The sequence below is a fragment of the Haplochromis burtoni genome, unplaced genomic scaffold (genome assembly GCF_018398535.1).
Source record: "Haplochromis burtoni strain Fernald_Lab_line unplaced genomic scaffold, NCSU_Asbu1 Contig_172, whole genome shotgun sequence".
Taxonomy (NCBI): Eukaryota; Metazoa; Chordata; class Actinopteri; order Cichliformes; family Cichlidae; genus Haplochromis; species Haplochromis burtoni.
Window position 1 is genome coordinate 722,245 of NW_024582533.1, and position 23,631 is coordinate 745,875.

General features: G+C 43.7%; 1 protein-coding gene across 3 annotated transcripts in view; it reads left to right on the forward strand.

The window, feature by feature from the left end:
- The window catches only part of LOC102305092, a 157,740-nt gene that overhangs the window by 46,078 nt on the left and 88,031 nt on the right, over nucleotides 1–23,631 (forward strand). For all 3 annotated transcript variants that reach the window (XM_042225491.1, XM_042225490.1, XM_005933643.3), the window contains one exon: nucleotides 7,851–9,661. In XM_042225491.1, coding sequence (XP_042081425.1) covers nucleotides 8,153–9,661 — 1,509 coding nt within the window. In that variant the 5' untranslated portion in view covers nucleotides 7,851–8,152. The remainder of the gene's footprint in view (nucleotides 1–7,850; nucleotides 9,662–23,631) is intronic.

A 23,631-nucleotide genomic window follows, 5' to 3' on the forward strand; every position in this document is an offset into this window, starting at 1 on the left:
CTGACCTTTGTGCATGAAGATCATTGGAGCTGATCTGCACCTTCAACTACTCAGCAGCGAAACAGCGGAAAGGCCTAAAGGTAGATGTCAGATGCTGTTATAGTCCAGTGACACAATAATAATTTGTTGCAGCCATATGATGCGGACAGCAGTATCAGCCACCCTGACAAGAGCTGAATATGTTAGTTAAGGTTTTACTTTGGTGCTGATTCATAAACCAGAAAATAATTGTCACTAACTAACTTTAACTATATTACCAGCTAACTTTAGATGTATTATAAAACACCTAACATGCACACACACACACAGAGGAAGCCTAAGGAAGTATGCAGTAGTATGCACATGCAGAATCTAGACATGACAGTCACAAGTACGTCCGCATTAAGGCCATAGAGTTGTGGGGTTGGGTGGGGTGTGGGGGTATGGAATGGATGGGTGTCGACGTTTTTCAAAGAGCTGGGAGAGACGCGAATAAAATAAAGCATTTGGCACAGTGTTAATTTTGGCCTTTTTAGCAATAATGCACACAGTCTGCTTTTTATGCATAATTTATAGTTTTAAAAGGCCTGAACGGTGAGCAGAATTTAGCAGTAAATCAGAGTCCTTCAGTGGGTCAGTGCTGTCACTGTTGGTATATCCACAAGCTCTTAGCCAGCACTTTACCTTATGGCCAGACAAATCAGACTTAGAACTACTTGAACCATTGCCAAAGCAGTAAAATATAGGCCACAAATGTTGTCCCTGTCATGACCCTACTGGCACGTCTCCTGGCACTGTGATTCTCTGGACTGTCTCCTGTCAAGATTTATTTGATCTTTATTGCACCTCTCACAGTTTATATACTGTAGCTTAAGATAAAGCAGCAGCAGCAATAGCAGCAGCGGGCCTCACATTTGCTGTGCTCAGTAGAGCTCGATCTGTTTGTACCCTTGTAAATATTTACATCTCTAAATTGAAACTGGTTGCAGTATTTGTGTAGAGAATATTGAATATTCGCACAAAGATGCCAGCTGCCTTAACTGTTATATAGCTAAATTAAATGCAGATGTAAAGGATGAAAATTGAATAATATATGTCTAAAGATGCTGTTCCATACAATCCTATTAAAGTTGCTAAAGCTTACCCTGGATTCCTCTCACTTCCTTGTTTTTGGTTCCACAGAGCATGAAAGATCATTTTGCAGCTGCTATTTTTGCAATGATTAATTATATATGAAATACTTGTACGCATCACATGATGAAAGTTGCAGTTTGGAGTAAAATTGCTTTACAGTTCATGTGTGGGGGCTTAAAATCAAACTTATTCCAGCAAAACTCCCACTTCTGAAACAACATTGGTGTTTCCCTAACCCAACATCACTGTGATCTGATGGAGAAAAAAAGACTTCCAGGGCAGCTAGATAAAGTTGCCTGATGTGGGTATAACATTTACTTTGGCACTATTTTTCAACCCTTGTTGGCAAACACAGCAGTAAGATGTTTTTTGTAATTGGTCACCAAGTTTGCACACATCTCAAGAGGGATTTTAGCCCACTTCTCTTTACTCTAAATACTTTGACAACTCAAAGCTTCAGATCCCTCCACATATTTTCTATAGGACTGAGGTCTGGAGACAGACTCCATGACTTTAATGTGCTTCTTCTTTGGCCATTCCTTTCTTGACTTGGCGGTATGTTTTGGGTCATTGTCATGCTGGAAGATCCATCCACAATCCTTCAGTGTTCTGTCTGAAAGATGGAGGTTCAAAGATTTCCTGTACCCTGTGCCACAAAGAATAATGTTTCCACCTCTGTCCTTCTTTAGGTTATACTCAACTTTTCTCTTCCTCCAGCAGCGGGCCACATCGCTGCCAAAGAAAACAATTTTAATTTCATCTGTCCACAGCACTTTCTCCCGAGCTTTCTGTGGATCATTTACATGTTCAGTGGCGAACTTAAGACGAGCCGATACATGGATGTCCTTGACACGGGGGACCTTCTGGGCACCGCAAGATTTCAACCCCTTACAGCAGGGGCAGGGAACTCCAGGCCTTGAGGGCCGGTATCCTGCAGGTTTTAGATGTGTTCTTGATCCAACACAGCTGATTCAAATGACCTCCTTAATGTGTCTTGAAGTTCTCCAGAGGCCTGGTAATGAATGTTGACCCAGGGTGAGATCTAAAACCTGCAGGACACCGGCCCTTGAGGCCTGGAGTTCCCCACCCCTGCCTTACAGTGTAGTGTGTTACCAATGGTGTTCTTGGTGACTGTGGTCTCAACTGTTTTCTCTGAAGAAACAAGTTCCTCTTGTGTATTTCTGACCTGATCCACATGGAGCACCAGGCAACAGGCAGCTATTTGGCCATTTTATACATCGGGAATCCTCGTGTAGTCCATTCCAGCCTCGTGCAGGTACAGTCTTTTCCCGGATGTCCTTTGGCAGCTCTTTAGTCTTGCCATGGTGGTGTACAGATTAGTATGGACAAATCTGATTCTGTGGATGTGTGCTTTATACGCATAAGATGTTGAGATCAGGATTATCTGTAATTGATTGATTGACAGCCAATCTGTGAGAGCCAGAGTTCTGGCTGGGCTGTAGAGGAACAAATATTAATTTCACCACATGTAAATCAATTCATAACTTTTATGTAATATGTTTTTTTTCTATGTTTTTGGTTGTTATTCAGTCTGTCTCCATTAAAAGAAACAACCATAAAAAATTAGAGATGGTTCATTTCTTTGTAAGTGAGGAAACTTCAGCAGGAGATCAAATAATTATTTCCCCCACTCTATGTGGAGCGTGTGGAAAAATATTACTTGAGAAAAAGGGGCAGCTTTTAAGTTGCATTCTGACACAAAACACAATTACAAAACGGACTTCCAGCTGCGTTTTGCTAAATGACCAAATAGGATGCTGGGCTGGTGTAACTGGCTTTTTACTCTTGTGTCATAATAGGGCAGGCATTCAGCAGCTTGGATTTAGGTGGTAGCTGACCTCAGTGCTCTTAATGTCAGCTCCTTCTCAGCACAAGACTGCAGTACAATACTTACCTGTAATGCAGCAGCAGTTTGGATCTTTAATTTTTTTTCTTTTTGTTGTTTTTTTTGGAGGTGGGGTGGGGGTGGAGTTTCTCTACCTCCTGTGAAAACAAATTTCTTTTTGTGTTCTCCACCTCCTGAATTGGTACACTGTGCAAATACAGTATTTGGTTTGCACACCGCTCCTGGATTACAGGTTAGAATTGTGATTTTCGTATTTGCCTTCTCAGGGAACAAGTGTGTGCAAGCGAGAACAGCGACATACAAAGTGCCAAGGTGACAAGTGGACCCAGTTACTAAGCACGAATCACAGATGGATTTATGAGAAGCTGCTTCCAGACGTTTCTGTGCATTATTGTAAAGATAATTCAACACGAGCGAACGCTCACGTCTCGTGTTTGCTGTTTTCGCTGCATGTTCTGTATTTTAAATAGCCGCATTCTTGCTTTATGTTCTACAAGCTCTGACTCTTGCCTTTCATTGTAACCCCATTGATCTAGCTGAAAGCCTAGCAAATCCAAAAACCCCTGCTGCCGCTCTTATACTGAGTATTTTTAGTCTTAATCTCACCAACAGGCAAACAGCCACCCCTAAGTGGACTGAATTTCACAGCTCTTGAAGCCATGCAAAACTGTAAATTCATAGCATTGCTTTTTATTGCAAAAAAAGGAACAAAAAGAAAACAAAAAAATAGGGTTGTCACATTGTTTGCCTTGCACTTGTTTCCCTCTTTGCACTCCATAAAATAGCCTCTGGAGCGTTTTTGTGTCCGTAGGCTCGTGCTGTACACCCCCCCCCCATGAGAGGTTAGCACCTGCTGTCAGTATATCAGTAAGGGTGCGATAGAGACAAGGCTGGGGACACAAGCGAAAAAGATATTCATACATTAACAGATGAAAGCTTCTGTTGCTTTTCACCTCCTCACACTCTGACAGGTCTGCTTTTATCTGCCAAAGCTCAAGGCGAGGACGGAGCTGCTTTATGGCGCTTTGCACTTCAAAACTACCTGGTTGGTCTTCCAAGGAGGGCCCCGCTTCCCTGCAGCAGCCACCCATCAGCACCTCACATCCTCTTCTCACGCAGATGCTTACACGCGCTCCACCATTCCACCAAACATTCCTATTTTTCCTTCATTTTTGCCCTCCTCCCCCTAGAGTTAGCCTTTGTTACTCTATGCATAATTCTTTTGGGGATGGGTGCGTTTTCTCTTCCCTCCTGGTGAAAGAGCGCTCCCTTTCTTCTCTTTGACTTTATTGTGTCCAGACAGGGAGTCCCCAGAGCTTTCTTTATTTTTCACACTTGCCCAGATATATACTGTGTTTTCAGGGAGAATTCAGTGTGGATGAATAAGGCTTTGTGAGGTTTGTGCGTGCATGTAAATGAGTAAGTTTTTTTTATAAAGAATGTTTAGTCAACGGGGCTTGGCATGTCTGGGTTTGCTCATGGTTGTGGAGAAGGCTTGGATGGCCGTGTTGCTCCTGTGGTGGTGTTCTACCTCTCCAGGGGCTACTGGGAGAAAAAGAGGATAGACAGAAAGCAAGAGGGGGAATTGTAATTAAAATTTTCAGTCTTGTTAAGTTGGTGACAGCTTGCAATCGATGGCAAGAATCTGCCTCCAATACTAACGAACTAAAAGATCATTGGAGTTTTAGGTGGGCTGGGACCAGTAGAGGGAAAATAATTAAGATATTTATGGCCTCAATTAATCAGTTCACTGAGAAACTTGCTGCAGGAATACAGTACAGTTGGAAACTCTGAGAATGTACCTCAACTATATATTTTCTAAAACTCTAATTAGGAAGCCAGAGCTCCCTGAAGCAGCGAGCAGTATGACCTTATCATCCTTATTTACTCCTGAAATCCTAGTAGAGGCTATGGTTGAGATCCCCGTCCTGATCCATGCTGGTTTCACAAGGATGAAAACAGCAGTTTCGCCATATTACATTATAAAACTCTAATGAGGAAATATGAGCTCCCTTGTGATTCAAACTGCAGCACCCAATTATCCTTACTTACAGCTGCACAGGCTGATACACCCAGGTTAATGGCATAACAGAAGCTCTCCCCAAGGTGCTCAGCACAATGTGAAAGGCTGTGACATAGATCAATACATTATATCAGTGCGTCGACTCGGTTCTGGGGAATTCTCTCCTTCTGAAAATGCTGTAAAAAGATAAAAGAATGAAAGAATGAAAGTGGTGCTTCAAAGGAAAACGTCACATTGACAGAACCTCCCACGCGAAAATGTTTTAAATTTGTGCTCAGCTGGCGAGCGCCATGTTGATATTCTGCCCCTCATCCCGCCACCTGCCCCGGGCTTGTTAACAAGGTGCCCGTGGCAATGATTGCCTGGCCATCAAACTCCCAGCTGATAAGTTCCTCCGGGAGAAGCGGAGCTCTGTCATTGAATTCACCCCTGATCACCTCCTCATGCTGTACATTTGAGATAACGCTCGGCCATACCCGGCCTCGCATCCTTGGTAACGAGCGCTTTATATATGAATTATTCTGTAAAAATCCCCCCAGCATTTTGCAGCTACTTTGTGTAAGTGCGGGATGTATATTATTCGCTGCATTTGATAATTTGTTGACAGGATTTATATGCACAATTACGGTGTTGTAGCCTGTCATCAACATGGTATCCGGCGAGACACCTGTCACTTCCAATGTTGCAAGGCCCAAGAATGAGATTGGCTGAATGATTGAAGCCTGAGTGCAGTGAGGGTGAGGGACACAGTGACAGCACTGTGATTGACACAAATGAGAGAGAGGAGGAGATGATGGAAGGGAGCGAGGAGAGGACGGGATACTAAAACAATAGCAGGTTAAGAGAGTGGATAAAGGGAGATTTACAGATAGATAGGCCGTAGAAGAGACAGGTGGCGAGTGGGAGAGGTGGGAAAAAAGCAGAGGACTGGGTGGGTGGGTGGGGGATGGGGGGGAGGGTGCTCTCTACAGTTCATCAAAAAGGTTTACTTAGAGAAAGAGAGTGCTGGGAGACAGGAAGCTGAGAGGAAGATGAGAGAGGGAAAGGGTGAAAACTATTCCAGGAGGAACATCCCAACTTCAGTCATGCCCCAGTGAATGTGCTGACAGGGTCTGTCTGTGCCACAGCGGAGCAAGTGTCATACATGCAGACACACCACACCACACTGCACAGGGCAAGAGGAAACTGCCACTGCTTAATCCACAACACACAGCATACACAGCATGTGTAAACTTTAAATGCAGTTTTGTAGCATTTGCTGGATTAGCCCACGGGACAACATCACTGCAAAGGACACGCTTTCCACAGTCTGTTCCGTGTTTACTGAGATTACTATTCATGATTTAAAATTGTTGTAGTTTGTCTTCCATGATCCCGAAGAAAGAAAATGACCTCGAGAATGATGTTAAGAACTTGGGATCAAGTGTTTGAAAGATGTGAGAATTTTACCAAGAAGCCGTGAAATGTGGCCGTGATGTCCACGTGGGGTGTCCCCATAGACTCACATGTTCAAACGTCCATTCTTTAATGCAGTCTTGGTCTTTGTAGCCCTGTCTTTAATGTCCGAGTTGGACCAATTCGCTCTGTTTATGCCTTTCTGTCTGTTATTGTTAATGTATAATTAATCCAGTTATAAAGTGATAGAAGTTTTAGCTCCAATTATTGGTTAGAGAAAGTCGAATATTTAGAAGTGTTTTAATAATTTGTTTGTGTTTGTGTGAATCAAATATGGATTTATGGATCCAGCTCGCTAATCTTCCTTACATTGGCTAATAACTAATACCCCCCCCCCCCCCCACACACACACACACACACTCACACAAAACAAAACAAAACAAAAAGACAATCAAACAATAATAATGCTAAAGTGGCACAACTGTGCCGATCTTTTATCTACAGTCTATGGGATTTATTAATCAAAGATGCCTATCGAATTGACACGACTGAATTGCTGTGTCAGAGCGGCATACCAGCAACTAAAATGTTACATCGCTCCCCGCTGCTTTGGTTTTGACCGTTATTCTATCTCACGCGATTTCTCCAACATCTTGAAAGTGTTTTAGCGAATCACTGGCATTTGGAGTTGAATTACACTGTACACATGCTCGTCTGCCTTTGCACGCGTAGTAGCAATAAAAAGGTTTTTATGTTAATGCAATCTGGGAAATAGTCACATTATTGACTTGTCAGATGTGTGGGCTGATGTTACTGAAACACTACTGAAGGGCTCCTGCTCTTATCTTTAAACAAGCACACTGATTGATATCTGACATTTTGATTTGGCGTAGGATTTCCATTTGAGGCTTGAGTGCTTGAGAGACATGCTGAGATTCAGATGTTTACCAACCTTTTAGATCGCTCGGGGCCCGACATGCAACAAAGTGCATCCACGTCTACGGCTTGCATCTGAATTGAAATGTTAACTGACTGATCAAAAGACAGTATCAATCGGGGTAATTAATCACACTTTAATATAACATGAATCTAACTTCATGTCATAGCTGGTCTCCTTCCAGTGCAATCTGAAATCCTTGACAGTTGTTCCCATTAATAAATGCTCAGAGCAATATCTAATAAGAGTTACTCTATCACCTTTCCATATACAATACCGCGGTGATAGCTTTGTCCCTGTCTGTCTCGCGTAAAACATTTCAGTGATTATGAAGCTATAAATTGAATTGCGTTCTTGCCCTAAAAAAGGCCTTTGTGAAATTGTGATTGCTGCACTGTTAAAAGGTCTGTCCTGCCTGTCAGTGACTTCTTCTACCTGTCTGTGCCTCTCCACTTTTAATTAACACAGTGCAATGATTAAAGTTTTAACTTAATTATCTTTATCTTTTCTCTCAGGGTGTTCAACCCTCGGCGGGAAACTGAATGAGACACTTGACGAGAGGAGTGGAGGGAAAAAAAGCAGCGGAGAGAAACTTGGTGAGATAGAGGGAGATATCAGGCAGCTGGAAAAAAAAAAACAAAAAGTAGAGGAGTGACTGACACCTGCCCTCCAGCTCGGTGTGAAGGGCATATAATGGGAGAGTGAGAGGAAGGGCATGAGGAGAGGGAAAGGAGAGGAGAGAATGAAGACAACCGGAAAACAAGGCCTGCCTCAAAGCAAACCTGTCTCCAATTAGGACATCTCACCACAAGACAAGATGATTACGAGAAATTTTCTCTTCTTGGTGTCCTTGTGTCTGTGGGAGGGGCTTGCGAGAGGTGCCTCAGCCAGTAAAATTTTACGGAGGAGAGGAGTGGGCGGATCGCACGTGGTGAAGCTGGGGGAGAGCCGTTCTATGGACGCGAACGTGGATTCGAATGCGATGCCCGTGGTTACTCTTCGAAACCTGATTAGCCACGAGCAGGCGAGCGACGCCGGATCTTTTTCTTACTCCAAGATGTTGCAGAATCATCCTGCCCCATCTGTAGCTAATAAGGAGAGACAAACTTTCAAGCCCAAGCGCGAGGTTGACTCTGTGGCCCCGCGCACATTGGCCGCTAGCAAGGAGTTTACCCAGGATGGGAAGAAAGTCAAAAACAACACCAAGAATGCTGACTCTTCCAAAACAGGGAGGTCAGAGAAAACTTTCACAGTTCATCATAAGCCAGATCTTCACTCTAATAAAACCAAGTTTAAATCTGGCTCCAGGTCCAAAGGCAGGCCTGATTTCAGCGTCCATACTACGGGCGTGCCAGGGAAAGGTTTCAGCATAGACTCGAGCCGAAAGCTGAACCTCACTGGCAGTTACGGGGTGCTGAAGCTGCTCTCAAAAGACAACCTGGTTAGGATTGTCAATTCCCAAATGCAGAGCGTTCCCAGCTTGAGCTTTCCGAGCAAGGGCAGTCGGAGCAGGAAGCGAGATTTGATTGACGTTAATCACGGACAGCTAGAGCCTCAGAAAGTGCCGAGACAAGATATAGCTGTCACTCAGTCTCATGTGGGATATGATAATCAGACTGCATTTCCTTATGCCAGCCCAGTCGCCACTACAGATCTTAATCGGGACCGGGGCCCTGACACTCGTATTAATCCGCTAAGTGAAGTCAAGCCAGCTTTAAGTAAAGGGCAGGACAACTTGGGAAAACAGGGTTCAGATAGCGGCGATAGCAAGAGCAAACACTTTGCTCGTTTCCTGTCAACACCTCGCAGCGAGGTCAGTTTGAGCCCTGAGAAGGAAGTAATGATCAGCCAAACAGAACGGCCATTCACATCGACAAAACATCTCCCGCTGTACGTTCCCTCTGAAACAAATGAGTCTCCTCCGTCTGTGCTGACAATGCAACCCCTGGGAGTGAGACCGGGGAACAGAGCAGCAGAGTCCCGTGGAGACCCATTAACAGAGTCAGCTCACACTGCTCAAACAGATCTCAGCACAGCTCAGTACTCCGCAGATGAAGACAACAAACTTGTCAACAGCAGTCATGTCCTGAGGCTCCACCCTGCTCACGAATGGAGCCGCGTCGGGGAAGACGCCAAGATGCACGGCGCGGATCCCAAAAACGCAAAGGGCCTCGTATTTGAAGAAGCAGAGTCAGAGGTGGAAGAGGAGGAGCGCGATCGCATGGAGGTGAAGGGGTCACGGTCTCGCAGCAGGAGGAGCTGGATCTGGAACCAGTTCTTTGTGATTGAAGAATACGCCGGGCCGGAACCTGTGCTCATTGGCCGGGTAAGGAAAAAACTTCATTCATCATTTACAAGGGCTGTGAACTGTTTTATGAATGTTTTATGGATATTTAAGACACTGTTACAAGTCTCTTACATGGCTTATTTAACCCAAGGTCCTCGTTTCAGTTACACATCTCATACAAGAAATCATTAGCATACTTTAGCCCCATAGTCACGCTCCAAGTTTTTTTTTTTTTTTTTTTTTTTTGTGCATCGTTATAATCTCGCAATTGGAATTGATTTACTTTCCTCCAATATGGTACCTTCCAGGTAGCTGTAAAAACGCCAATGAATCTATGAAGTACCGAGGCGCAACAAAAGCCCCCGATCAGGTGAGCCCAGGGGGCTCGTCATGATCACAACCAATCTACAGCAGCCAATGGGAATTGACATATCCAGGCGAATTAATAGCTTTACTTTTTCCTTCCACCATTGATCCTCCCCGGAAGGCAGAGAGCAAGAGAGTAGTCCGAGTGTTCCCTCATTTCCCTGTAGGTCAGTCCTGTCAGCTATCCTCGCTCTTGGTCTCAGGCCTGCAAGATCCTCCTAATGCTATTTCATTCAGACTGATTTATACTTGCTTTGACAGGATTTATCACCGCATTCACCCTCAGCACAGTCCTATTGCTCAGGTCTGCAATTTATTTAGATCACTGACTGACTGTGTCTTGCCCAGTACACACACACACATACCTCCCCTCTCCCTTTTTTTAAAGAGTGAGCAGACGAGCGTGGAAGAGGTCACGTCGAGTGGACAGAAGGTGTCTCGGAGCCCTGCACTGTAATGGCTGCGCTCTCAGTCCTCAGCATGCGCCAACTGTCTCAGTACCCAGCTGCGGTAGATGAGCTAATTTATAAGCCTGTGTGGCCAGTTTGCTGAGCAAATGAATAGTAATGATCCCCGTGTGACTGTTGTAGGCTGTGAGAAGCCGGTGTGCGTGTTTGTGTGTGTGAGCGCTTCAAGTTCAGAGCTTCAGCTCAGTGGGAGGTGCGTTGAACTGAAAAGACCCACATCACATTGGATCTTTAGGTTTTAATATCCAGGTGCAGGCAGATGGGCAGGACCTCGCGGGCTTTGTGCGCAAGCCTCCCTGATGTTTAGCTAATATTTAATGTGGCTCCTTTTGCTTTGTGCTGTGACTGATGAAGGTCTGAGTGGAATGCTGGGAAGCACTGGAGAAGATGTAAGAGCCAACGGTCCAGCTTACAGATGGCACTGCGTGTAAAGCCATTAGTGCCAATCTGCTGTGTCAAGCAGGTATTTATGCCAGCACATTGTATGGCACTCAAGGAGGGAACAACGCCAGGCCACACACACACACACACACACACACACACACACACACACATGCCCATATGATAGTGCTGACACTTGGAGTACACCCAGAACACTATTGTGACTGTGTATTTGTGTGTACTGGGTTAGAGATGCGTATGATTAGTTCCCTACTGTATGAGACAAGTGGCGGCACACATGTATAATGCTCTTATAGATCTTAATACGCTTATGAATTTTTAATCTCCCGCTCTGGCCCAGTGTAGGCCAGCTCTATAGGTAGAGAGATCAATGCGCGCTTGTCGGGTTTTTTTGTGGGTTTTTTTACCCTATTGAGGGCCTGATTGTGTTTTAATGGAGAAGTGTGAAGAAATTGACTGTGCAGGCCAAAACAGCTCCACCTGCCAGACCTAGCCCAGTCCAAAATCAGGCTCAGTCAGCTGCAAATACTGTTGCCTCTGTTTCAAAACAACGCATCTCGCCTAAAACCAACTATACTGTCCTTACGCAAATCGTGGTCATGTGAAGGTGTTTTTCTGTGGGCTTGTTTTAAAATACGCCTTGCGCCATTGATTCATGTTGGATTTTTGTGTGATCTTGGACAGTTTGTTCCAAATAAATCTCTACTAAAGCTGGAAACTAGAGCCAAGAGTCTAATCTGTGATGTCAATAGGAGACAAAGGCCCTGCTGCTAAACTGATAATGAATTGGTGGTGTGGAGGGGGTGGAGGGGGCAACTCTGTGGACACAGCGCTGGGCGCAGTTTTGAAAGGACATTTATGAGCACTTCCTCTGATTTCAAACTTTCAGAAGCTCTGTCACAAAAAGTGCTAATCTGTTCATCAATCTAAAGAGAATATAAAATGAAGCAGTCTGTGAGCCTCCCACTATCCATCAGCTGTTGCTTGAAATATCTCTGCACTCTCAGAGATGCAAGTTTTTGTTTACTGTAGCATATTGCTTTTGGAGAGTTGTTCAGGTTCACTAGAGTTGCCTAAAAGGGCAAGAGGTTTTCAGCGGTCTGTCTGAGTCAGTTTTCTGCTCTCTACAAACACCCTTTCGCTCTTTATGTCTCTCTTACACCCATGCAGAGCCCTGCACACACACACACACACGGGCATGCACAGGCACACAAAAACACGTGTGCACACTTGCAGACGCTGCCATGTTACTATATTTTCTCACAGTGGAGTGTCTCTGCCCCATGATAATTGTGAATTTAATTGATGCTGTCACATGGTCTGTAATGGGGTTTCAAGTGATTGCAGAGGCTGTGTGAAAGAAACACAGATTTTTCTTGAGGAGAAAAGGCGCCTCAGCAGAGCTGGGATTTAAAAAAAAAAAAAAAAACGCCCCTTTTCTGATTAGCTTTTCTTCTCCCCTTACTCTCTCGCTGCTGAAATGCAAACTCCCTAACACCTCATGCGGGGGGAAAACGTGACATGTACAGCAGCTTCTTCCTCTCTGTTAGGAAATTCCTTCTTGCCCCGTCTTCACCCCGATAACAGCGTAAGCGTATGTGAGACCTGGTGTGTTGGTGAACGTGCATATATAATTCACCAGCGCAACAGGAAGTGGACCTAGGCTATCGTCCTCATTAGCATATCATTTACATCATCATGAGCATACATAATTCATAGTTAGTGAAATATGCTGGTAACACACAATTAACATTGCTGTCTGTACTATACATGGCGCTCACACTAGAGCATGGCAGGAATCTATAACATGTAGGCATCAGTGTGAAATAGTAATTAGATACTTTTAGCTCCTGACATGCTGAACAATACCAGTAATTTCTCATCATTATATTGAATCATTAACATTCACTACTAAAAATTGCTCTGCAAAGTGCATTTAAAAGATTCCCCCTGCCTCAGGGCATCTTAAGATATATAAATAAAACAGTTAGTTACCGACTGTCCTGCTAATGATAAGACCTGAGCCTCTGGGTGCAACATGCGCACACGAGATATTGGAGAAGTGCTTGTAGGAAATCCTCGGTGTGATGCAATGGTGAGAATGAGGTTGTCAGACGAAGTTAATTCTTAGTATGCATGCTTTTTCTCTAATTTTCACTCTTGCAAAGCTTGTTCCTCATTAGCTACAAGTACATTTATTCAGCTGCATGCAGTATTTCTCTTTTATGATAAAACTATACTGCTCAAAAAAATGAAGGAACATTTTGAAAGCACTTTATTTCTCCATAGAACAATCATGCTGGATATCTATGCCGATATAGACTAAGTAATGTGTTAGAAACAAAAGAATTCAAGTGAAAAAATGAAACGATTTAGTCCATTTTACCAAAATTGCATTGCACCAACTCAAAATGGTTTGTGTGGCCTTGCCGAGACAACTGATGGTGACCTGGGAGATCTTGTCCCAGTTCTGGATCGGGGCATCACTGAGCTCCTAGACGGTCTGAGATGCAACCTGGTGGCGTTAGACGGACCGAACCAGGGGCCAGTCGAGGTATCAGTTCCTTCATCCTCCAGGATTTGCTGGCATACATGAGGCCGGGCAGGGTAGGGTCATGCATCTCATTCTGATACCTAATGGCAGTCATGTTGCCGTTGCCTAGCCTACCTAGTCTTTGTGTCACTCCAGGGACAACGTAACAGGCAGCAAAACCTTTTCCCTGGCTTCTCCAGACCCTTTCACATCTGTCACATGAACCTGCTCTGATCTGTGAAAAACACAGTTTGCCAGTGGTGGGCTGAGAATTCTGGTATTCTGTAAATCCTAATCTGGCACCACGGTGCTGGGCAGTGAGCACAGGGCGCACTAGAGGATGTCGGATCCTCACGCCACACTCATGTTGTCTGTTTCTGATTGCTTGGTCAGAGACATTCACATCAGTGATCTGCTGGAGGTCATTTTGTAGCTCTGGCAGTGCTACAAAAGGCACAAAGGAGCAGATACCTGTCCTGCTGATTGGTTAAGGACCTTCTACGGCCCTGTCCAGTACTCCTCGAGTAACTACCTGTCTCCAGAAATCTCCATGCTTCTGAGACAGTGCTGGGAGACACAGCAAACCTTCCGGCTATGGCACGTATTGATGCGCCATCCTGTAGGAGTTGGGCTACCCGTGCAACCTCTGTAGGGTCCGGGTATCACCTCATGCTACCAGTAGTGTAGTAGTGCACCTGTTGTTATTTCATTAACATCAAAGCAGCTGAAACTGATTAACAACCCCCTCTGATACTTAACTGACCAGATCTCAATATCTCACAAGTTTAAATGAGTCGATGCTACACTCTGATTAAAAAGTGTTCCTTTCATCTTTTTTCAGCAGTGTATTTCACAGCTTTAGTTACTGGGTATCTCACAGGCTCTACATACAAACACAAGGCAAACAAATATATAGATAGTATGTATTTTACTGCTAATGGATTCAGGTAGCGTAGGCGTGGACTCATGGGAAACATTTCATTGGATCAAATTTGGCCTGAAATGTTCGAATCTTAACTGTAATTTTATATGTGACGCAATACTTCTCACTGTACTATTCCTGCATTTCACCACCGTCTGTTTTTGATCCTTGCTTATTATCGTAAAGCTCAGTTCTTATTTTGCTCCTCCTATGCGTCTTTCTTCTCCGTGTGCCTCCTGTGTTCTCTTTTTCTGCATTTCACATTGTCTGAGTTTATTCTCGGTATCTCTGTTAGTGTTAGCTTCTTTTTTTTAAAGTTTACTTCCTCATGTGGTTTTCTGTTTTTACTTCAATCCTATCTTTCCGTGTCTCAAATGAGTTCACCTGTGCCTTGTTATCCCTCGGTGTGTGTGTGTGTGTGTGTGTGTGTGTGTGTGTGTGTGTGTGTGTGTCAGTCTTGGTCTTTTGTCAGGTTGTGGTGGCTTGTATTCCTTGTTTTCTTTCTGCTGTCTCTCTGCTTTTGGATTTCAGTAGTTGATTTTTGTTAAATCAAAGTCGAACAAAAGTTTCTCTTTGTGTCAACAACTGGGTCCTACTTAATGAACTCTACTGCACATGTGATATGTGTGCCTGAAGTGAAAGCTTCACTACTTCTGCAGTAAACAGACACTTCGTTCCATCCCTGACATGCATAGAAGTTGTGGAATAGACAAACACGCGCACACTTGTAGATTCTAAATACACATTTGTATCAAGAATAGGTAAAACACACTCCGTCGCTGTAGAAACACATCACACACAAAACTCGTGAGCCATGCTTCAAAGTTATAAATAAAAGTGTGCAGATAAAAGGCTCTCTCATGAGTCTGGAGGAATGAGAGAGGAAAGAGGCATGGAGAGGCAGACAAAAGATGAGAAGAGCGTGTGATGGTGCCAATAGGAGGGCCAATTGTAACTGTAAACACACACACACATGCCTCCTGACAAGACACTCATCAATAGTTATTAAAAAAAGGACTCGGTGTTTTCCTGTGCTTCCACTCTCCCTGTAGAAATCATTTAGCCTCCGGGTCCGAGCACAGCAGGGGTGAGACAGCAATTAGAGAGTGACTACAGTGCAGGGAGGGAGGGAAGAGGGGAGGGTGAGACAACGAGGGAGAGCAGAGCAAGATTACCATGCAGGACAAAGAGGGGATGATGTGCAGGGGAAAAGTAGGAGAGACTACAGAGAGGGGGACGTACGGCGGCGTTAATGGCGTGAGGATATATGGAGCAGAGGGAGGGAGGGGAAAAATGTAAGTGGTGGAAAGTGAGGAAAGGTTAATGGCTGACAATTGGTAGATGGGAAGAACGTGTGAGACAGTTAAAGGAAAAAGAGAGGAGGGGGAAGGACCACACGTCTCTGAAGCTGACCTCGCAGCCCGTCGAGGCCTGAAGCGAGTCGGAGGAAGGAAGACGGGCCGGGGAGACGAGGAGAGGGTTATGAAAAGAGGCAGGGCATCAGTGCAGGGACGTGCAGGGTTTACAACGAGGAAAATACAAGAGAGCAGGAGAGAGAGAGGAGGGAATTGAGGATGCAGTTAAATACCATTTTATTGCAAGCCCCTGTGGAGGCCAGATTTAAATGTGTCTCAGTGCTGAGTGGGTGCAGGATCACATAGAGAAAATAATAGACAGGAGGAGGGAAGGAACAAGGCTACGAGGGGAAAGAAGAGGAAGAAAAGAGGAGAAGCTGTGGAGTCTATTAAAGATGGAATTCAAAGGAAACACAGCCCGCCGTTCTCTTCTTTTACTTCCAATCTCCCTGCTCCCTTTATAGCCCCTGTTTCATCTCGGGATAATGTCGAACAAATCAGCAAAGCAAGTATCTGAATTTAAAGCATCATTCTCCCGGATGTGAAGATGGCAGTATTTTATCTCAGGGAGTGTATGAGCCCCCTTTAGAATACATCCAGAACATTTTTAACTTAATATAAAAATACATTTGGAGGTAACCCCAGAAATATCGGCTAGCATTTGTGTAACCTTAACAACCCGTAAAGGAGTGTAACGGCCTAAAATAAAGCAAAAATTAGAGCCGGGGATGCTCCATCACCTGAGGTTAACCCTACAAGGTTAGTCGGTGTCAGTGGTGAGAAATACAGTGAGAGTTTAAGTGGTGGAGTATGAAGGGAAGAAGGCTGTGCAGGAGCTGAATTCATGATTATGCATAGCCCAGTGTGAGCTCTGTGACCGTGACCTTGAGCTAATATTTATGCTTTGGCCTAGACTGTGCGCTCCACTTCTCCCCGTGGCCCTGAAGGAGCCCATGAGTCAGAGAGCTGAGGGCATGGGCAACAGTGGAGGGCAGAGGAGGCTAAAGAAGAGGAGACGACACATGACTGAAAGCAACTGAGTGAGAGAAAAGAACAGGAGGTAGTTACAGTGACAGAAGTCATCCTGCTGTGAACCTGTTGGCTGCTCAAATTTGATTTTTGTACCTGTAAACCCGTAACATTAACACATTACTAATATTAAAGCATTAAATTAAAAAAGCACTTCTCTATTCATGTGAACATTAATGCTGTTTGTAAATGAGGTTGTTGCATGAGCACTGAATTTTAGCTTCCTTAGCCTAGACGGCCACGTTACTGTTAAAGCAGCAAAGCTGCCATCCCCAAAATGTCTTACACATTTCCTCATAATCAGGACATTCATTTCTGCTCAGTCATATACAGTAACTGGCCACACATGAGTCTACTCCAGTCAGGTTTTGTTGACCTAAAAAGAAAATAAATCACTTTTATCGTGTGCCAAACAAGCCCACAGCTACTCAAGCAGCGCTGTTGGTCTGTAAAGAAGATAGACTGTAAGAGTTGTAAAATGTGGGTCCATGATATGTTTAAGACTTATATACAGAGGAAGATGGGAGCAGCTTCTGGGTCTGAAAAGTCAAACCAGTTTAAAGTGCTTTAACCTCCTAGGACCTGGCGTCCACATATGTGGACATCACATTTTGGGTTATTTAGACCAAAATACTCAATTTTGCTCTACATGGGCCTGATATCCACTTACGAGGACATTATACTGCTACTGTTCTATCAAAATTTTAAACAAATATCCTCATATGTGGCTCTTATTTTTCTTAAAAACAAAAATAAGGTAAAAAACTAATCTGGTAATTCTTTGTTTTTACAAACATCGGGCCCCAATCAGCCCAAATATCAAAGAGAAATTGAAAATGCATGCCGTGGAAGAGTTCGGGTCTTAGGAGGTTAAACATGTATGAGCTTTAATGAGTAACATTGGGCAAAAAACAACAAGAAAAAAATTCCCAAGAAATTCTGGGAAATTGATTTTTCCATCTCAGTAAGCTCACTCCTAATAAATTTATGGTCTAAATTGCTAGTTCCAGGTCTTTTTAATAAAGCATGATGCTTGTTTTTGGAAAGTATAGTCAGTTTTAGAGCAAAACATAAAACATAAAAAGGTTACACTGTGGGGTGTGGTTTCTCTGCTGCATGGTTCAATTGTGACTTCATTTATTTAGTTGAATCCACACATCACTTGTGACCTAATGTCTTTCAAAAGACATTGTGGCAGTGGCAGAAATGCTGAACTTTGAGACTTCAAAACAAGATTTTCTTATAGCTACACAGAGAATTGTAGTTAATAGCAATTAAGATTTGTCTAACGTGTTTGGAAAGATTACCTTAGATTACCATGACCTCAGTGACTGAGAACCTACACAAACAACTAAGATTCAGTTAATTTAAGGCTTGAAAACTAAAATTTATGATAAAAACTGTATTTATGTGATTTGTGAGCAAACAAAAAGCAGATCTCCATGTGCATTTCTTTGAATACTTCCTCTTTATTGACGCACAGCTGGTGTGAAAAGGCTGTGAGGCGGGCAAAAGGCTCGGTTACAAAGGTGAGGGGGTGCATGGCGAGGGCACGTCAGGAGATGAGATTAAGGTCGGCGTGAGATACGCAGGAGGCTGTGGGAGGGAGGGCAGAGGGAGCTGGTTGGAGCTGGCCACAGATGGGAGAGGGGAACAGAGGTGAACGAGGATGAGGATAGAATCACACAGGGGCACTCATGTTACTTTTTTTTAATGCATCCTGAGTAGCAAGCCTGAACAATCGGGCATTTTCTCCCCCAGGTCTTCCCTAAAGACATGCAGTTAGTGGGGTTAGGTTAACTGGTGATTTGACTTCTTAGATGTCTTAAAATATGCCAGTACGCCTTTGAACTGGAAACCTTTTAATCTAACTGGTCAACTAGCTGGTTACATCCCAAACAACACATACACTTTAGAAGCTATATTGTATCTCCTGTTTCTGTTACTGGTATATCTTAAGAGCAATTGTGAGAACATCATGTATTATTCTTGAAAAAAATTATGCTTTCTATGTATATTGAGTAAACTAACACTTGACTAACACTTGATTCTCGTGGTGTAGATACACCATCTGTATCTCAGAGAAAAACGCAGGGAGCTATCAATATAGTAAAACTATGATTCAACTTATTCAAGTTTTCTTGTAATATATTCTCTATTGACATGTAAGACGTTGTCAGCCATTCCTCAGGCAATCCTTCAGCTCGACACCAGTAACTGCAACAAACAGGATGATAAACAGAGCTTGAAAATTCCCTTCATTATTGCCCACTTTACGCACGCATAAATGCACGCAGGCTCCTTGGTTCCAAGTTGGTAAAAGCCATTCCTCTTGGCAGTGGCACGCGGTGGCATATATGTGGGCGATTTGCCCTTTAAATGTACAGCAGTGAGTTAAGCCTCCAGTGGCCTTTTCCAAGCTCGTCTCCCTCGGCTAAAAAATATGATGTGAAGTATACAACACTAGAGTGGAGCACTGAAGCAATAAAACACAAACAATCATCTGACTAGCCGCCACACACACTCACATACACACACTCTCGCTCTCATACATCAGCTGATTATGATAATCAAAAGTGGGATTTGCATACTCCGAGGCTAAAAGCACAGTTTTGTCCTGAATAATGTATTGCGGAGGAAGACAACAGTGGCGAGATGCATTGAGGAGCTTATCGTGCTAAAGGAAAAGTCTAATAATGATGAATAATAAATGCTCTGTTAGGAAGTGTGCGAGCAGGAGGAAGTGTGTGTGTGTGTGTGTGTGACACAGAGGACTGTTCTGCGTTCTTCGAGGCCACACAGCATGCCCTCCAGAGACAGATTATATTAGATCAAATGGGAACAGGACAGCGTGTCCACACCACAACCGAATTAACGCGCCGACTGACACTAACCAAACTTCTATGCACAATCGATGGCGGATCGATGCTAAACAATTAACTGCGGCTTCTCATGACGTGTTTGAACCTCATTTCGGCGCAAGACAAACAGACAGGGAGCCAGAGGGGACTCGTTTCAATACCGTCTGACATGTTTCCTGAGAGCGTCGAACAAAAAAGTGGAGAATTTCCACGGATTTGATTGAAAGTTCAGCCGGAATTTCAAACCCGTCTCCATGCGAAGGTTTCGCCTTCTGAAGTCGCAAGTGCTCCTGAGGGTCTCGCTGTATGCTGCTCACATTTCTGGGGAGCGGGCTGGGTCTTGTGTTTGAGTGCCTCTGCATAATTGGAAGGTGTTCTTATGTGTGTCTGCATTGATTAGAGTGGAGAGCAGGACAGCCGAAAGAGCGCTGTGTAAATCGGCATGCACCTGGATGCGCGCGTGTGTGTGTGCGCGAGGCCCACCGGGTGAAACACTGCCTGCGTTCTTGTTGTGGCTGCGGTTGTTTTATGCTGTTTTAATGGTTTGCTTGAGACTAGTAGCGGGTGTTTTCTCATCATGACAATTATTGGCTTTGTGGGGATTCTGGCTTACAGTTATGGATAATTAACTTGTCTTATTTTTGTTATTGTTTGGTTAAGACTCACAAAATAATTGCTGCAAATGTGACGGGGCAAGGCACAAGCAGTTGTCTTGTCAGGTGATATGACCGAATTACAATAAAAAAGCATTTTTTGCCAGATTATATAATCCCCCCCCAGTTTGGTAATAATCCCCCTTCAATCCACTGTGAGGCATGTGGACTAGGTGATAGTTGTGTCCTTCCTCTGGCACCTTCTACGTGCCTGCATTTACAATACAGTGTTATTATTAACTTAAATATAACACAGAAATGTCTATTTGGTTTATTTTAATACGGTCAGTGATTTATTAGGGATTATTAAGGAATTATTACATCCCGTTTGAATCCACTAATGCCCAGTTATACAACTAGGGCATCATGTGTTTGTTTAGCTAGTTATGACGCTACACTGCATATCTGATCTGTTGTAGCCTGATCTAATCTGATCAGGGACAACATAATCTGACATAATTCATTCTTATGTTTATCATTTTGAATCTGATTTGTCTGTGTGTGACGCTGGTAACAACTGTGCATTTAAATGCTGCTAGTGTAAAAACACATTTTAGTGGGTGATGATGTGGTGATGGCTTATTTTATTATGGATTAGCAGGAAAAACCCACAATAACTTAGACGTCAACAACAAGAGACAACACGGTCCTGAATTTAGAGGCTTTTATTAAATGAAATTGGTTGAACCAATCAATTGTAAAGATACCCCCTAAGGATTTCCCTCACAAAACTTGGAATTATTCATAAATTCAGAGTCATTAAATACATTGCCACTTATCCTTACTTGGTCCTCAGTGGTGCAGTCATCAGATTACACATAAAAATTACATTTTCATAAATTAAAGCCGGTGTAGGCCACATGATTGTTTGATGTCACTGTACAAAAAAATAGAAAAAGACTTCCTGCACACCAGCTGTAAGCGCTGACATACTTATAAAGCAAAGACAAACACGCCCATATGTGGTGGGGCTTAGAACAAACACGTTAGAGGGGGCAGCTGCAGAAGTAGGGCTATCCATTTTCAATTTTCTTTTTGTTGTTTTGCTTCCCTTCCTTAAATTTCTATCTATTGCAACTTTAAATAGATAAAAAAAACATGGCCTAGTGTGTCCCACATAATACATCTTCAGATCTGTTAAATTTGAATCAAATTGGAGATTTGGATTCTTGATTTAACACATGAGCACACTGTAGTTTGCACGAACCCTATCGCACATAATTTAACCTGCATGGGAGGTGCGCCAGAAGAAAGCTAAACAAAATGTTTGCCAGTGAACATTAAAGCAAAGACCAGGCCTTTTGGTTTAAAGCACTCTGGATGGCCACATTCAAAATTGAGCTGTTTGGCCACAGTAACAGAAGACATGTCTGGCACAGATCAAAGACAGCTTTTCAGGAGAAGCGGCTCGTGCCAACTGTGAAGCATGATGATGGAAATGGGATGGTTTTGGGGGTTGCTTTGCTGCCTCCGGGACTGGGCAGCTTGCAGTCATTGATCCTACTATGAATTCTCCATCATATGATTGAGCGCCTGAAGATTATGTGAGGCCATCTGTCTGAAAGTTGAAGCCGAACAAGAAGTGGAACCTTTCAATGGGATAATGATCCAAAATGCACAAGTAACTGCACCAAGACAAGGCTCAAAAAGAAAAAAAATGTGGTGTTATGGGCTGGTCCGGTCAATACTTTACAGATTTAAATACCAAATGTGCTGCAGCTCAAGGAGTTTTAAGAGAGTTGTCAAAAATAGTTCTGCACACCGATGCTGCAGACTAGTGGGTAATTACGCAAAACAGAAGCATTAATATTAAAGAGAGCTTTTAAAGAATAATATTACCTATATAAATAACTCAAAGGCTAATTTTTATTTTTCTGTGTATCACAGGGGGTTGAATAGGACAGACCAGGCCAGGTGTTCACATGCAGTTTGTGCTCTGAATGTATTTTATTGTTTTGGTTTACTTAGGCTTTGCTCTCCTTTGTCATCTCACAAGCAGAGATGGAGTTGCATTCCTCTCCTCTTGGGACTGACAGCTAAGACACCTGATGATGGCAGAGCCATCAACGCTTACTGATTTTAGTTATTAGTGCTTTGCAGATGCTGGCCTTAGCCCTGCGTTGTGCTTTAGTAACCTTCCCACACTTCCTGGCCTTCCCTCAATGGTTTCTTCTCTCTCCAGGTCAGTCACCACAGGCTCTCAGTGGCACACAAACACAGACTCAGACACACACACACATTTTCTCAGTCAAGCCTTGGCTCGCTGTCCACTCTGTGCTAGAACTGTGCCAAGTGGAGGTTCAGCCAGGGCACAAGGAGACTCGCAGTCATTACACCTCTTTCTTTAAAGTTACTGGGGCCGGCACACTCACATACTCACCTGGAAGGCCTGTTGTTAAAACGGTCACGTATAGTAAGACACACATGCACAGTTGCGTGCACACATAAATGCTTACACATACCCTCAAGCAAAACTAATGATATTGCGGTGGTAGGTAAGCTGGCCACAAGGCATAGTTTCATTTCAAACGGGCTCTCTGAACTCATGTGGGCTCTGTCCCAAATTAATTTTCCTGACGTTTTCCCTGATCGGCCCGTTTCTTTAGACATCTCTCCGAATCGGTGGGCCTGCTCCAAATCGATTGGCTGACCCTCTACCCTCTGCCCTGCTTGACACTCCCCGGCTGATATGACGGAGCTGGCTCAGCCTCAGCTGCCCCCCTCCCCACTCACCCACCAACGGTAACCCCTCCCTTTTTACCCTCACCCAGCCTTGCTGCAGAATTTGACTGCTGGAGCTGGTGGTGGTCCCAAAGACCTCTGGCTCTCTTGAAGTCACCATGCACAAGATGAATAGCTTCCCCTCTTACAGCTTCAACAGGAGACGGGTCGGTATTCTCACACCTGCCTGCGTGACCTTGCAGACGTTTCCTGATGTGTTTGGGAATTGAACCCCACTGCCAATCACAGGGCTCTGTGGTGTACGCCTATCGGCATTTCACGTGAGCCGCCACCTGATTTACCGCACTTTATCTTTTTTTTTTTTTTCTATTACTGTAACCTAACCACCATCTTAGCCTCAAAGCACACAAGCACATCAGACGCACACACAAACACTGAAGTTGTAGGGAATAACATCCACATTCATTAGGCTAATGCACAGCTGTGGAAAAAACACATTTTCCTGGTGTTTTTATGATTTATTGTGCAGCAGAAATGTGAAATTGTGTATACGGGATATTAGTTATTTAAGTGATTTAGAGGTTGGCAGAGAGTACTTTTCCTCCTCGCTTCATGATTTATGGTTATTGCAAAAATGTGAAATTGAGTATATGAGTATAAGCATATTACCTTATGATAATATAAGTAATTGAAGAGATTTAGGAGTCTGGGGAGGCTGGGTGTTGCATACACAAGAGGC